The 17,070-nt window shown below is 42.6% G+C and overlaps 1 protein-coding gene across 2 annotated transcripts in view; it reads right to left on the bottom strand.

Moving 5' to 3' along the window:
- Positions 1-768: 768 nt before the first annotated feature.
- GATB (glutamyl-tRNA amidotransferase subunit B) overlaps positions 769-17,070 on the bottom strand; it is a 41,961-nt gene continuing 25,659 nt past the window's right edge. Inside the window, exons 9-13 of one of the 2 annotated variants that reach the window (XM_066186146.1) lie at positions 15,848-16,037; positions 9,411-9,544; positions 8,944-9,022; positions 3,491-3,625; positions 769-1,225 (exon numbers count right to left, since the gene is read on the bottom strand). In XM_066186146.1, coding sequence (XP_066042243.1) covers positions 1,097-1,225; positions 3,491-3,625; positions 8,944-9,022; positions 9,411-9,544; positions 15,848-16,037 — 667 coding nt within the window. In that variant the 3' untranslated portion in view covers positions 769-1,096. The remainder of the gene's footprint in view (positions 1,226-3,490; positions 3,626-8,943; positions 9,023-9,410; positions 9,545-15,847; positions 16,038-17,070) is intronic. The other variant, XM_066186147.1, reaches the window with a different exon arrangement.

The raw sequence follows: 17,070 nt of genomic DNA, 5'->3' as shown, positions 1-17,070 counted from the left end.
CTTAGGATTAAGTACTGGAGAAGGACTGAACCCCAAGCTGAATCCTCCTCAGTTTTGGTAAGCCAACTACATGTTCCATTCCTTCCCCAAGGCAGTGCCATTCCAGGTGGCAGCAGAAAACCATGTGCCGGAGACGCAGCAGCCCTGGGCATCAGGCATTTCTAACACGGAGCCAAATTCTTGCCTGCAGAGAAAATAAACCAAACAGGAGCTGGGGCTGTCCTGGGCAGGGCCAGGAGCTGGAGTCCAATGATCCTTGTGGATTCCTTCCAACTGCAGCTATTCTATCATTCTACTTGTTCTGCTGTAGATTGTACAGGGCTGGGAGAAGCACATCTGCTGTTCTAAACCTCTGAGGCCAAAATGGGATGTGACCCTCAGAAGGGCTCAGGCACACACCTCTCAGGCACTCCTCAGAACTGAGAGCAGGCACAGCAGGTACGTGGGTGCAAACTGGGAGAAGGCGAGCAAACCATCTGACAGGGTGAGATGCTGGCACTTCTGTCTATGGCACTATCCTTAGGCACACAGGTCAGCAGAGTGGCTTCATTCTTTCCCATTTCCTCAGAAACCAGGAAGAATGATAGCAGTGAACTTTTTTTCCCTTCTGTTAGGCATTGAGGCGCACATGGTTCCCTCAATTACTTCTGGGTGTTTTAATCATTGTTACTGTTGTGCTCACACTGACAGTGAGTTACAGTGTGCACACCCAAACTGAGTATTTGGGATTGTGAATCTCCCTTCTCATAAACAGGCAGACAGAAAAGCTGAGTTTGTACCTGCTTTATTAGAAAACTAACCCATGCCGTTTCAGCTCTCTGCATACTCACAGACACTTCTGGGAGCTTGTTTCCTAGGGCTGTGTGGAAATCACATTTCCAAGTGCCACATCAAAGCGTGGGAGATGCAAATGGCTGTATCCCGCTTTTCTGTGGCCCATCTGCCTCTGGCCGATGCATCCAGTGAAGGCTGGGACTTCAAGCTGCTTGAAGTATAACCAACAAGTGCAATGCTGCACAATGAGACACCAAAGTTCACTTGCAGACACAACGAAGCACATGGTTCTTTAGTTGCTTGTGTGCTTTTTCTCTTGTGGCTACTCTGATAGCTTCTTCTCCAATAATTGCTTCACCAGAGCAGGATTGGACCGTCCTTGTGTTTTCCTTTGTACCAGACCAATTAACTTATTTAGAACTTTTCGATTTCCTGCCTTTATTGCCATAACCTTTAAAGAAAAAAAATGCAACAGACACCATTGTTACAGGAAAAACGAACATCTTCACTCATTCCCAACCAAGGTATGAATATTTTTGTTCTTTGGACTCTTGTGATAAAAGACTGCATTTTGGGCTGAAGTGTTATTTATAAAAACTGCCTACAGCTTTGCAATAAGCTCCTGCTCTGCTCCCATGAGAGAACAGCAAGTTCCTACAGCAGCAGGGCCCTAGAACTAATAGAAAGAGCTCCTCTTATTGAAAGAGTCAGAAGACACTTTTGGATTTTACAGAGTCTGCAGCTTGAACAGCAACTTCCTGGAAAAGAGCCAGAGAAGTGAGATGGACTTTCCTGGCTAATAGGATCTACCATTTTGCTGAATATAATGTCCTGTTATAACAGGTAATTAGCATCGAATAAAAATCTATTTGATAATATTGGTGAGGTCCTTCAAGCACAGATGTAGGTGTTTTTTATCTCCTTCAAGCACATAATTCTTTGCAACATGATGATTAATTAACTGGTCAAATATGACCTCCCATCAGACAGCCTTTGATGCACAATCACCCGCTACATTGCAAGGGCCGTGCTTAAAAGCTGAAAGGATAAGAAATTTCACCTTTGGGCCTTCCTAAAGGAGACGCTACTGCTGAAGGACACGCATCTGGCCTTCCTACTGTTTACGTGGCAGGGAAGGCATTCTCTACCTTGTCAGAGTACTGGGCAGAACACAACAGATGCAAAGAAACAGGATGACATATTTGCAGATATTCAGGGAAGTACTGCAAACATAGGAGCCATGCACTGTGCCAATACCAAATTCAGATGCAAATACTGCTTCTCATTACAGTCTCTGAATTATTGTCAGTCTAAAGTCTTTTCTGTTATTTTGCACAGTGGAAATGACTCATTACTCTGGATCTGCTAGAAATTACCTATGTGGGGCAGAGTGTGGTATAGTCCCAGTCCTGCACTGTCAAAAAGTGCTCAGTGTTGGTCTGAGCAGCTGTTTAGAAGCTTTTTCAGTCTGAAAAAAGTTACTCTCAAAACACATTGAAGTGGGGGTGTGGTTATGGACCTTCAGCTCTTGCACTTCCCAGTCAGTTCTGACATTCCCTCCCTCCCTGCCTGTGCTTTCATACCAGCCTGGAAATACAGCAGCACTTTTATCAGGCTCTACAAATGAGTCAAGTCGGATGGAGGTCATGCCGACCTACTGCAAGCTCATTTTATCAAAAGCTCTTGCAGAGCTGTTAGCATCCCCCAATGAGATCTGGAGTGGGTGGTATTGTTCTCAAAAGATGTTAATGTTTTTTTCCAAGTGGCAAATGGAGCTAGACATTGTTTATATTAGAAGTAAGCTATTCACTTCTGCTTTTACATTTTTGATCCAGAGAACATATAAGCACTTGTTTTCATTTTGCCTTTTATAAAGCAGATTATATAGACTCTGTCAAGATCCCTTCCCACCCCTCCCTTTCATGATCAACAAGGGTTTTTTCCATTTTTTTTTCCAGCTCAGACCTTGTTAGACTGAGCCACACTGGCTGCTGTGTGTCTTTCCAAGGAGATGGGGAAGAGCCAATCATCCCCCACAGGGGAGCGTTTGTGTTGCTGCCACAGCCCAGCAGAACAGCAGAGTGGGAAGCAGCTGTGGAGCCGCCGCTGCTGCTGCCGCCACAGGGCTCTGGCTCCTCCCCACCCCACAGCCACTGTCAGGCAGGAGAGCCAGTGAAGCTCCTCTCTTTGGCAGTGGACAGAGATAGGGACATGGCAAAAAGTCAGATGCAAGTAGAATTTCTGCCTTGCCAGCTCTGATGCAGTCTCTAATTCCATAACTAATATATGCCTTGCTGGCAGGTAACTTCAATCTCCAGCTTCAGAACAGTTTAACAGTGTTGCCCCAGTATCACAACAGATGACATAAAAATCAGAGTTATGTGGCTGGTTAATGGCAGTACAGCTGGAGAGGGACAGGGCCCTGCAGTTTTGCTTTCCTGCATTAAAGTTTTATGGGCCCTCAGAATGACTTAGCACATTAGCCAGACTGGTGATTTGTTTTGCGGATCATTTTGTGTAAGCTTCAGTTTCAAAAACCCACTTAGTAAAATAAGAAAGGAGAAGAAAAGCCTGCTAATATCTTGGCAGCAGCTTTACTGCTCTGGATCTAGATCTCAAATGCCATCAAAAGGGAAAAAAAGAGAGGCTATTTTAACCCCCTTTCAGTGCCACAGACTGCCACAGTGCAGAAGGTTCTCAGCACCATCATAATCACCTCATTTTCTTGTCCATCAATCACTGCCTGGCAGATCTGTTCAAGCACTTTTTGATCCTGCAACAGTTCTAGTTTCTGTTCTTTAACAATTTCAAGGGGAGTTTTCCCTTCTCCCTTCCACAATTCTGCAAGCACCTGAAAATGACAAAAGCAGCAAAGGTCAGTGGCTTGACTTACCGACATCGTTTACACACAGTATTTTGGTTATGGATCCAAGACGCCCTATTTTCGCTAAGAGGAGATTGTCTAAACATGAACAAGCCCAAGATTTAATCATGTGCCTCTCTGAAAGAGCCCTTGTATCCCCCTCCTTTTCTGCCACCTGTACTGAGACAAAGCATTGCCACTTCCTGCAGTCCAGGTTAATGATTCACAGCAGGTGCTGTGCAGTCTCCTGCAGTCCAGGCAGTGCCAGGGTCTCTCCAGAGGGGTTTGCTGAGCACAGCCCTGTTCCTCATGCCCAGAGCTGCCACTCCCTGGCTGGGAGAGGGGCCACCACAGCAAGGCTGCAAGGCTGCTCCTCCACCAGTACTCCTGCTCTTCTCACATCATTCACAGAACTGCCTGGGAGCAGCAAGGAAATGCATCTCCATGAGCAATGGCTCTGCCTGGGAACTGACGATTAGCTGACTATTGTACCAAGTCCAATCCCAGGTAACTCATCCCATTACCAGTCCTTGCCAGCAGGCTCTAATGAGAGTATGTATGACAAAGCAGAAGAAAAATGGTGCCAAGCAGAATGAATGCAGCAGCTCCAGCCCACCTATGCATCATCTCCAAGTACTGGACTGCTGGGCAAAGCCAGGCCTGTGGAATAATCACTTGTTAATGCTAGTGTTTTCCTACACTGCAGCAGGGCTATTGCCCTGGAATACACTTGAGAGGAGAGAACATTTATAAAAAACCAATTTCCTTGGGCAGTCATTTTCTGTATTCCCTTTGCTTTTATTTCAGGGCCGTGGGAGGAGAGTAAGAAAACCCTTATTAAAACAGCTCCTTGTGCTCCATCCTGAGCTGAAGATATAATTGTATGTTTGGGCCATTGCTGTGTCCCAATATGGAAATGAATGTCATGTCAGAGTTTCAGCACTAAATATTCTCTGTAGGATGAAGAAGAGGCTGGGATGGGAAGAGAAGGAGGGGCATTCAAACTGCATGGTAAATAATTTGCAGGGCAGCAAGAGAACTCAGGTAGAATGAAGCACACATGATGGGATCTTAACTACCCCAGCAATTTGCTTCAGCATGACAAATTTTCGGGTACAAAAGACCTTGGGTTAAACAGTTCTCTAGTCACAGCAAGTATTTATGAACTGTGCATTCATACAATTGCTGGAAGAGGATATTTGTTTGCCAGTGGCACTCTGAAGCTTTTTATAGGATCTTATCAACTCTTCTGGAGACCTTTTGAGAGGGTAATGACACACAGCTATATTGTGGTAGCTACCTCTTAATTTTTCCTTGTGAGAGGGCCAAAGGCAGATGACAATATTGAAGATACTGATAAGCAGCCAGAGTTACAACAGCAATAAATAAAGCTTTCAGCTCTTTATACTGAATAAATCAGTGCTGTATATGATGTCTTCTACAAGATCTTCCTTCGAGTGTGATATTTAAAAATCATGATGCCAGTGCTACCTGGAATAACCCTAGAAATAAATATATCCAACAGAGATTCAGCCTGTCTGCAGCTGCTTGGCTTTTTTTTGTGGTGGTGTTTTTTTGGGTTGTTTTTCTTTTTTTGTTGCACTCCCTTGCTACTCCAGGCAGCCCTTCTGCTTCTTCCATGAGGGATGAAGCAGGAAGTTTTCTGTCCTGGAGGCCTCTCAAGGAACCCGTACTGTATTGTCACCCCTCAGAATGAGCCCTGTCCTTGCCAGGCACAGCACAGCCTCTAGCAAAACACCCTGGACAGTCTAATGTACTGCACAAATCAGAGTGGACAATGAATAAGCCCTTTCACTCTCCTGGAAAAAGGCAGATGGGATTTTTTAGGACTGGTACGTATTCAAGCAGGATGCCATGGGCTGCAGGAAGGGGAAATCTGCAACGAACAAAATCTGTGCAGCCAACCATGGCAGTTACTCAGGAGCAACATGTACATCAGACTGACTTAGATCAGGGGCAGGACGGCTTGACAGAGCTCCAGCTCTGATTCCCTTTTACGCCTATGCCAAATATTTCCTGGCACTGAGGAAAGCTTGCCCATTAGAAGCCTTGAAGGCACCAGATTTTCTCTGTGACAGCTGCATCATGTGTCCCTTCCCATTTGGTAACAAGCATCTGCACTTAGTAGAGCAACAATGTTATCAAGGCCCTTGCTTGTTTACAGGTATGTAGGAAAGCAGAAAGAGATGTGGCCAAGACCTGTCAAAGATGCACTTTTAAAAAATGTGTTTCTCCACTTGGCAAGGAGTACAAATCTAAAGAAAGCAGTTTAAAAAATGATTTCAACTCATTTACACAAACTGCCTGCACCAGCACATGAGGATCAAATTATGAAGTCTCCAGAGCCAAAACGTGAATCTCAAGCCTCATTTCCATTACTGAAATCTCAGTAGCTTCTACTATTGATTTGTGCCTGAGCGTGATGAGATTTTAATGATGTTCTGTGGTCTCCACCTATGCAGGCATAGCAGCATTGGTCAAGATGCTTAATCAGGACTTACGTGTCTGGCTGTCATGGGCATTGTATCAAACGTTTTGCAACTGGTGACCGCGCCAGCTGACTGCTGTGCCTAAGAATGCTCCAACTGGAAACCCTATCTGCAGTCGTCAGCTGCCAAGGGCAGGAGGAAAGCAGCAGGCAGCACCACTCCATCAAGTCCTGTGGGCACCTCTCCTTTCCAGTGACGGAAGCCTTCATGTCTGGCAGGTGTCCCTCAGCCTCTCAGAGAAGCGGGGGGCAGGTTGGGTCCAGTCCTCCAGATGGTGTATTCATAATTGTCAAAGCAGATGGTTCTGTTTAGATATGGGTACTGTACTCTATGTTTCCCTCTATGGGTACTCTACTCTACTTTCCCTGCTATCAAATTTAAAGTAGGGGTGCCAAGCAGGTCTGTTGAAGCTATTCCTATGTGGGTGACCTATGCAACTGCAGCAGCCAGCAAAACCCAAGGTCTGCTCTGTTCCATGGCTGGCTGGGCATGGATCCCCCATGAACCAGTGACAAGGGTGTCTGCACAGAGTTGCTCCAGCATGGCTCTTGGCAGCAGGGACAAGTTTCCACTTCCCCGGCCCAGCAACCAGCCTCCTCCCATAATGCCATAACTCACAGGCAGGTCTGTTATGCCAGACATGGACCTGCTGCCAGCCTGGCAACTTGAGTAGCAAGGCCCCATCGCTGGCACATCCCCCATCGCATTGGTTTCAGCCCTGGGCGAGCAGCACCGACTTCTCACACTGTGGGCTTCAAAATGGTGCCTCTGGGCTGGGCCACAGGCAGTGTGCATCCATCTGATCCAGGACACGCTCACCCATGGGCCTGCACATGCCAGCAGAGCTGGAAGCCGCTCCCTCCTTTGCACAGGCACACCGGCCTGGAACTGCTTGGGAGACCTCTAGAGTGGGACACCATTTGATGGCAAGTTGGTCATGAGCTCTGTAATTACCTACATGGTAATTATGTGAGCACGCAGTGCCCTTAGCTTGGCACTGCATCCTACCACATAATGCTCGGTGTGTACAGCCAGTGCTCACAGCTTTTATCTGCCTGTTTTACTGCCTTAGACAGCAGAGCCCAAACACAAAACCTTTTAAATAATTTCAGTGGTTAACAGCTTCCTGCAGTGAGCCATGTATGTATACACATGTGTGCTCACCCCATCGAACCCTTCCATCCCTCCCCACTGGATCCGTGTCTGCCACTGCAGATCATACTCCCCTCCCCAAGAGCTGCAATTCATCTGCTGGTGTGTATATATAGCCCTTTCTGCCCTCAGGCCATCCAGCGTCTCTGCCTACTGCTGAGAATTGTTATAAACATTTGTTACTCTTCTGACATCCAGGCAACCAAAATACTTTTCTAAATGTGGCAAGGTTTTTGCAGTTTGATAGCATCATCACTCGGTGAGGGCAAACAGTACTGCAATTTCTGGGTCCAGTTTCAGATCATTGGGGACAACATGCACATTACAAGGAGTTGGTAATTAAACAACAAATGCATTTCTGAGATTCCTGACACTTCACAACCTGTCAGAAGTGCCTGGCACACTAATATATCACAAAGCAGAAAATCCCATAGAAGAACATTACTGCCTTGTCCCTACTTCCATGAAGGAGAGACTTCAGACTGGAGGTCTGAAGCATCCTTTTCAAACAGACACCAAACTGATGGGTGTGCCACAACCCCGCAGGCACAGAGCTGCTCTGCATTCCAATGCTTTTCCTATTAATACTTTATCTCCTTTTTGAAGCTTTTACTTTTCCAATACAAAATTTCCAAACACACATGCCTGAAGCCAGGCACTTAAATCTCTATTTATGACGCCTGTCTTATGCAGCTGCCTATCCACAGACACAGACCAACCTAATTAAGAACCACAAGCATCTCTAAAAAAAGAAAACAAACCAGAAAGTTCATTCACAGTTCATTAACAGTTTCACTGAGAAACACTGAAACAGTCACCTACTGCAGTTATCTAGAGTATAATAATTAATCTGAAAAGACAAATCATTCCACATAAATGAGCTGGCAGCAGTTTCAGGTGAATGACTGATTACGGCCCATCACAAAAAAGCCTCTAAATTTTGTCTGCAAACACAGCAGTACTGTTCCCATCATAACCAGTTCACAATTTTAGATACAAATCATCAAGAGCTAATTTTTCAGACTGTCTTAGGCAAGGTGAAACCCTCCCCCCCCCCAGCTTTATTTGTTTGAGAGCTTCATGATAGCACTTGCTCAAAGAAGCAAGGATAAAAGAAAGACCAGACCTCTGCCACTTTTGACTCAGGTACACCAATGCAGAACTCCTTTTTTGACTACACTTGGATGAATTCTATCATTTGCCATGTACTAATGCTTGGGAATGTAGACCTTACTGTCCCCAGGAATCCAGTAACTGATACTCTCATCTTAACTGCAAGCCATGGATTAGCTCCCACTGACCTTTCACGCAGGCCTGACTGGAATAGTGAAATTGAGATCTACTGTCTGCTCTGTTCAGAAGCAGGATTTATTTGAGTTCAGTTCACATTGTTTCAGTCTACTATTTGGCTTCTGCCCTCTTTTAACAGGGACTATGCAGATATAGCTCTAAGATTATATACACACATATGGCATTTGCATCTATTATATGTATATAGTATAGATACAGACGTTATCTTTTATCAACACTCTAATTTCCCTGTAAAGCAACCACTGTACTGGTACACAATGATTGTAAAATTGCTACACTACTGAAGTAAGCAGCCACAGATCCAGAGTTCAGCAAGATCAAAAAGGTACTTACCTGCTTTGCTGCTGTAGAAGAAATTTCTTTTTTTTCTAGAAGGTTCAAGAGGTCGGCCAGGAGAAAAGAACTGACTGGGCTAGGAAAAAAGTGGGCAGAAGTTACCTCAGAGAATAAGGTGATCTATAATAATGTCTCTATGTTACTGCTGCTTGCCTAAAGATCACACAGTTCAACATGACAAACTATTTTTCCTCATGTTCAGTACTAATGGCCTGACTAGGCCTTACCATCATTGCACTCTAAAGACTGACTGCTACTCTTAACTACATGATCCTCTTCTCTGCCACTTATTTGTCTAACTCCATTCAGCAGGATAGAGCCAAGGCCTGTGCAGGAATGCCTGGAGTAACAAACTTCACAGGTAGCAACTAAAGCAGCCATGAACAATGAAGTGACATGGTACCAGTCATGAGAAAAGGATCACTTTGTCTCACCACTGTAGCAATGAAGAAGACTAGACTGACCTTTCCTTTACTGTGAGGGAATGTTGTTTCAAGTAACTGAGCAGGTCGTTCAGGATCCAGCCAATTACCTTCTTTGGCTTCATCTGGGTCTGTTTTACCACACTTTCAAAGAATTCTGCTAGTCCGTCTTCATTCTGTTTAAGAAACGTGAAATGTATCAAAGAGATACAGGAGTGCAAACATGACTACAGAATCACAGAATCGTTAGGGTTGGAAGGGACCTCTGGAGATCATCTAGTCCAACTCCTCTGCCAAAGCAGGGTCACCTGGAGCAGGTGACAAAAGTTAAGAGTTTACAATTAATTATACAATCACACTCAACATATAAATTCTCAGTCCTAAAGTAAACTTCAGTTGTGAATTCACTGCAAAGTCACAAGACTTTGGAGTAATTTTATTAACATAACAGCAAACAATCTTATGCCTTGAACAGGAACATACAGTTTATCTGTCATCCTGTCTGTTTCAGTGGAACTACCAACAAATGAGTGATCATTTTTCTCTTAATGCCTGCCTAAAATTAGCACTTGGACAGAAGCATTCTCATCTTTGCAAGTGTTTTATGTATAATGCTAGAAAATACAATGCTGCCATCTCACAGGCTGTCATGCTACCTTTTACCAAGAAGAGCCTTTTCTTGCAATTGTCTGCAGCTACTTCAATCTTGAAATCACTTCTGTTTATTTTGGATTGAATTAATAAGTTTAGCTTACATGTACTCTTCAGTGATATGGAAAGGTCATATGTAAGAAGCAGGGTTTTATTTTTCCATTTTTTTTTTTTTCCAAGAAGCTATGGTAAGCTTTTACACAGCACACTAAAAGCTCAGAAGATATGTCAGTGGGAGATTCAATTTATAGCCTAAGTGAAATCTGAGATTGTTTTTAGAAGAACAGATACTGTACAGTCTGTTGAATGCTGTGGTGTTTGTCATCAAGGCATTGATGGACCTTTAAATGCAGCACAGAGCTCATTAGGTTTACTGAAGGCTGAAGAGGTATGAAGTGGCAGCTCCTACCTTTTAAAGGAGCAATCCAAATGCAGCATGCCACTGGACTTCTGCAGTATGTACCATAAACACACAAAAGGACGAGCCAGCTCTCAGAAGTCAGGAGGTAACAGCTTAGAGATAGCCAAGGAGCTATTCTAAGTATACAGTCATCACAGCAAAAATATTTCTCAAGCACATACTGATTGCAGCCGGATCTCTGAACAGTTATAAGCAAAAAAGAGACCAGGGTATATAACCAAAAAACAAAGCCTGAGTTCTCCACTGACATTTCATCAAAACAGTTTCATTTGTCCTTGTTTTTAAAGGCCATTTACTGCCATAGCAATACAGAATTTTAGACTTTCCTTCTCCAACCTTTCACAACACAAACTTCCAAAAGCTCTGGATACCACATTTTTCATTGATGATGATGACTTTTGATGGCTTTTGAGAAGACTGCAAACTACTGATCTCTGTTCTGTGAAACCGAACAAAATGCACCTAGATTAATGTCTGTGCTGTGACAAAAATCAGACCCATCCCCTTCACCTTGAGACCATGACCAAAGAAACCAAGTTGTCAATCTGGAAAACCACTGATGTCTTTTGTGAACCAAGGTAAACCTTCTAACTCCCACTTGTTATCTATCTAATACACATAGACATCATTCTCTTCTTCTCCAGCATTCTAATTTAACTAACTCTCTAATCAAATTATGCAAAACTAAGGTTAAATAGACTAGAGGAATAAATTGAACTTAAAAGAACAGTAAAGGAATTACATGATTACCAAAGCACAGTAAACTTGATTAAAAACTGTGTATTTTAAGTGGAATTCCTAGAATGATGTATTACCAAGTACTGTTCTCTTTCTAATTCACCTCAGGATTCAATAGCACAAACAAACACTCATTATTTAAATAGTGGGTTCCTTTACACAGCAAAGATTATCCAATCTAGGTAGGAAAAAAGTGAGCATGTCTGAATGCTGGTTTCTTTACAAATGCTGCAGAAGGTTTTACAAACATTCCAGGCAGAATAGGTCTAGCTACAACATTATGCACAGGCAAATAATGTCTGCAGATGCCACATGTCTGAATGCAGCTACTCAGCTCAGATGCAGCACGTCCGGCACTTCCATCATGTACAGGCTACAGAATGTATCCCTAACAGTGGGCACATCCAGATTTCTGGATACTTACAGCCTGCCTGGAGTTATAGTTCTGATCCTGCTGCCAGACCTTTGAAAAACCAAGGACAAACATACGCAGCCTTCGCATTTTAATCAGATGATTTCCAGGCAGCAAGTGCAGAAAAGCCCAGGAAAACTAAGGGAGATAGACTGACATATGCTACCAAGTCTCTGAACCCCACATTCACTATTTGTGCACATGTAACCAGATGCATTCCCCCAAATTCCCCTGCATTTCGTTTTGGGTTTTTTAAAGTGACTGTCATTTTCTGCAGCCAAAGAGAAGGAAAACCCAGTAATGCCAGACTGAAATAAGTAAGGCAGAGTGTCAAAACATCAGAATGACTGAAAGAAATGAAACATTTTCCTTATTTTCTTGTCATATTAAAAAAAAATGTAGGCATAACATGATTACCTTCAATTTCTAGATACTGCACTACTTGACTTTAATTTGGTTTACATTTTGGTAAACTTTCTTCCTGCCAAATTCACTCCAACTACCAACATGCTCACAGACCTGTCCCTTGAGGCAAATCTGAGCTGAAAACTACTGCACGCTCCAACATGATGGATTTACAGCAATGCTGACTGCCTGCTCTCTCTTCATTCTGAAACCCTAAACTTCATTGAAAGAAAACCAGAAATCTGGAATAGTATCATCATGTTTGTGATCCAGGCCATTCCGTGTTCCCATTACACACCAAATATGCTGTAATTTATTCATGTGAGTCTCACTGGCATGAAACCTGACATACCAGTATTTCAATCAGGTGCAAATTTCTTTCTTAAACATGGTCTAAAATGATCATTTCATAGCACTGAGATGTAAAAAACCCTAGCGGTGTAGTGATTTCAGGTACCTTTTAAACAAGTTTAAAACAATATTTTACAGAATACCATGGGTACAATCTTTAGGGACATTGGGACTGTAATGCAAACTTATTCTTTTAAAGACCAGTAATGTTTCCCAAAGAACTAAAGAAGAAAACTGCTTCAATGTTCACAAATAAAATGTCATTTGCTGCTTTGTTATTCAGTTCCTACAATAACCAACTGTGAGGTAACAACTGCTGCAAAAATGTACAAGACTGTCAGGGGAAAACAACCCAGAACATCCACTAGACAAGCAGACCAGTCAAAGAAAGTTCAAACTTTTTCCTAAAGCTTCTTGTAAAATGATTTGAATTCTAAAAATAAGCATAAATTAATCTGCACACTAACATGGATGAGAATGGCATGGCATAAAACAAAATGGTCAAAACCAATTTCTCCAGCAACCCTCTTCTGACTGAAGGAGTCACAGTGTGATTGTTCCACCAGGGTAATCAGCCCAAGTGGGACAGCCACTTTTATCTGAGTAAGCTGAGGAGCAGTAGATGCACAGGAAGGCTTGGAATTCACATGACAAAGGATGTGATCAGACTGGGTTTTTTTCTCATGCTGTACCATGACAATGGATGTATTTTCTGGTTGGACCTCAGCATGCATTTTGAAAATGAAGCGTTGCGTTAACACATTAATACATTAATGTCGGCATTGATACCTCAATGTCTTTGCCAATATATCTTATTTTTTGCATGAAGAAAAATCAGGAACATCATTTATTTCTGCAATTCATAGGAAACTGCCAAAAATGAAGCCATTTACACTTAAGGCATTTCAGATATGAGGATATTAACTGGGTACTACTTCTCCTTCAGTACATGCTGTAATTATGCAAAGGAGGAATTTCAGTTTCTCAGCACCACGGTATTTTCAGGCAGTATTCTCAGTATTTCCTGTGTATGAGGACAAAGCTCTGGAAGAAAGCTCAGGAGCTAACCTGCATGCTGGTGCATGTATGTTTGATTGTAACTTCGGCACAAAATGCTTTCTCTATCAAGTTGGTGCAGAACACACTTTGCATTTTAGAGCCATTCCTCTACAACTGCCATTTATTTAATGAGCACTCCTGGGCGCTCTAACCTGAAGGAATGCTCATTAGATGCGTGCATCTGGCCCTATCAGCAGTCCTGTGCAGGCTCTGATGCAAGCTGAACGCAGCGACGGACACGGCGCTTCCCAATGAATTAAGGTTCACGGGCGTCCCAGTGCACGGGGAAGCAGCTCTGGTGGGGATGCGCAGACTGACATTCTAATGCACAATAAAAGGAGACCCGCCACGAAGAACATGCTCGCCTCCTGCATTCAGATGGATGCATTAGCTTATTACAAGCTGAATCCCAAGTTTCAGCTTGGAGCTCATTAATTGTCTCACACATCACAAAAAAAGGAAAAAAAAAAAGGAGAAGGGGAAAAGCAAAGGCAATAAAGGACTTCAGAGAACAGCTGAAATAAAGGGCAGCTGATGAGGCAAACATACAGGGCTAGTTGGCAGAGATGACAGAAGCCACCCATACCAGCAACTTGATATGCACAAAAGGTGGGCTGATGCCAAGTGAAAGGAGTGGCTGCCCTGGGTGTGGCTGCCAAGGAGTTTATATTCTAAAGAGGGTGCTGCGGTTTGGATTTGTGACTACAACAATGCCAACGACACACTAACACACAGGTGTTTGAGCTACTGCTGAGCAGCACTTTCTTTCTCCACTCTGTCCCCCACAGCATAGGCCAAGGATGAGCACAAAGCCAGGTGGAACACAGTCTAACAGCCAACTCAAACTGGTTATATATTTCATGCCCTGCTCAACAAGGAAAACTGAGGGAAGGGCATTTTGTGGGATGCAGTCAGTGTCATTGGCTGCAGACTGGCAGCACATCAATCTACTTGCGGTGAGTGATTGTATTAGCATCATTTTTAGGTTTTCCCCTATTCTGTTCCTTCACTTAAGTGTTTCTCTCAAACCATGAGCCTTAATTTTGCTTTTCCTAATCTCCTGCCTGTACTACTGACTTGGAAAATGAGCAAGCAGCTGTAGTACTTAGCAGCTGGCAGGACCAAGGGACTACAGAGAGGGAGAAGTAGAAAAATCTGGAAAAAAAGGATGCATGACCTATCTACCCTTTCTCCTCTTATGTTTGTTTTATAATGTTAGAAATATGTGAAAAAATGCTTGCATGAACAGGAATACTGACCACAAAATCATGTTTTGCAGCATGAAAGAAGTGCTGACACCTCTCAATACTATGACTGCAGTCTTATGACTTTGATGAGAATTATGACTCACCTGCCCACCAAACAGTCTGCAACTCACTAAAATGGCACAGCAGCACAAAAGCAGTTTTCCTAACGGCTTTCCTCAGAACACAGAATCATTTTCTTCCTGTAGAATCAGCCTCTGCACAAGTGTATTAAATTACAGATATACAAAGAAGGGATATGAGGTAGTTATGTGCACTCCTCTCCCTTCATTTATAGTCAAAGGAAAGGACCTCCTCCAGAGGACAATTTAAAGTACTTACAGTTCTGCTCTGAATCTCACTCTGAAAAAGTCCTTTTCCTTCTTTCTCCACAAATGACTCTGGTAACCAAACCAGGACATTCTCCTAGCTTAGCCGGGTATGTGAAATGTCTAATCTAGGATGAGTATACTAACTCCCTCCCCAGAGTTACCACTGGCAAAGAGAGAGACGACAGTTTGCATTTAAGAAGCTCATAGTCCTCTAGAATAATTTTGGGAGTTATGAGATTTTGCTGTCACTTCCTTATTTTGACTGCATTTGTTACATCATTTCCCTTCTCATCCCCTTTTCTGAACCTATCCCTGGTAAACTGCACTATGAGGTCAAAGTTGACACTGTGCAACCATTTGGTAGATTTCCGTAAGAATAAAACTGGGGGGAATGAGGGTGAGTTTCCAATAATGTGGAAGGTAGGTCAAGGAACACATGAAGCTGAAAGATTTAGACTTTGGATTTTAATTCATGCTCATTAAATGCGGTCTGTGTGCCCAGCCTTGCAGCAGGCTCAGAGCTGAAGAGCAGACACTTGCAGACAAGGGTCTGTATCCAGAAGATGTACATTTGTTGCAGTCAGTCAGGGGTGCATCAATGTCTAGACAGACAAGATCAATATTAAGTACCAGTTATTTGACTGCACTTTGCGTGAGAAACACTTCTTGGCACACTGTGTCTGGATCATTTTTTCCACCACTCTATCTGTATGGCTCCATGGTATGAAGTATGCATTGGACACACTTCCAAGTTAGAATATTCATAAGGACTGACAGCTGGTTAATATGATATTTGTAAATCTTTTCAAGAACTGTCCAACTTCGAAGTTTCTAGGCTTATTTTAGCACTTGATCAATAGACCTACCAATAAGGTGAAGCTGTGTTCAGGAAGAATCCCATACTGTTCAACAAGCTTTTCTCTCTTCACACTAGGGAGGTCAGGAAGTCTCTCATGAATCCAATCAATATTTATCACTTGCTGATGGTTCATATTAGCTGGCAATGATTTTGTATCATACAGAATCAATGGGGGAAGGTTTGGCTCAGGCATGAACCTAGTAAAAATGAAGAAAAACTCCTTTATAATTATTTTCACTCAGAAGCTAAACAACAAGGAATAAAATTTGTATCACAAGTTTATACTTCCCTGAAAGCTGTATCACCCTTTCAACTAAACAAAATATTAAAAATTAATGACTTGGTATATCACTGATAAGTAGAAAGATATCAGGCCCCCAACTGTTGCAAAGCCTCTATATTTTTTTCTTCAAGAATTTTCCAGCAATTATTAAAGAGTTCATAATACAAGAGGGGTAATTCAAACACTTCTGCACCAAAAGTAATAATAAAAAGTCCCAAGAGCACCAGTAAAAGATAGGGAAACAGCCCACTCTTTTTGGCATCAAGCATGAATTACAGACCTGGAAAAAAATGGGAGTGGGCTGGCAGGGAAGAACTTAGATTGACAGGCAACTGCCAGGAGTGATCTAGGCAGGTTGTAACCTTTTCCAGCCAAACTTCAAAAATCTTGATGAAATCTCATGCTGTGCTAAAAGCAAAGTTACTGTGCTCAGCAGGGTGCTATCACAGAACAAAAGGCTCCCTGAAAGAGAAGGCCAATTCAAATGACTCAAATAACTGCGATTGAAGCAGAAACTTCACTATTACATGATCAAATAAGGGGTTCAAAACCACTAGAATAAAGGGCATTGGGCTATAATGATTTCTATTTAAAATCTGCCTAAACACAGATTTTAAGATTAATGCATAATGTGCAGCACTAATTTACAAAAAACCCTAAAAAACATAGTTTACAGTTCAATACTGTTCATAATCTTAGTACAAGTAATAATCTTTAGTCTTTTTTTGAAATATCTTAGACTCATCAGTTTTGTCTTGGTGTTAATGAATCTTCTTTTGCATTTTTTCAAATAAGCCTCATGCCTGTCCCTATCATAACAAGGAATTCACAAATTGGTCACTGCTACATTTCTACAAAAACATAATCTAAAAGGCAGATTTAAATTCAAACTTTGTGGGATTCTTTCAAAATTGTTTCTCTGCTGTAGCAAGATCAATGGTAGAATA

The sequence above is a fragment of the Chamaea fasciata genome, unplaced genomic scaffold (assembly GCF_029207755.1).
Source record: "Chamaea fasciata isolate MVZ Bird 193981 ecotype frontalis unplaced genomic scaffold, bChaFas1.0.hap1 SCAF_6, whole genome shotgun sequence".
Taxonomy (NCBI): domain Eukaryota; kingdom Metazoa; phylum Chordata; class Aves; order Passeriformes; family Sylviidae; genus Chamaea; species Chamaea fasciata.
Note: the sequence above shows the minus strand (reverse complement) of the source record. Positions and strands in the feature narration are given on the sequence as shown.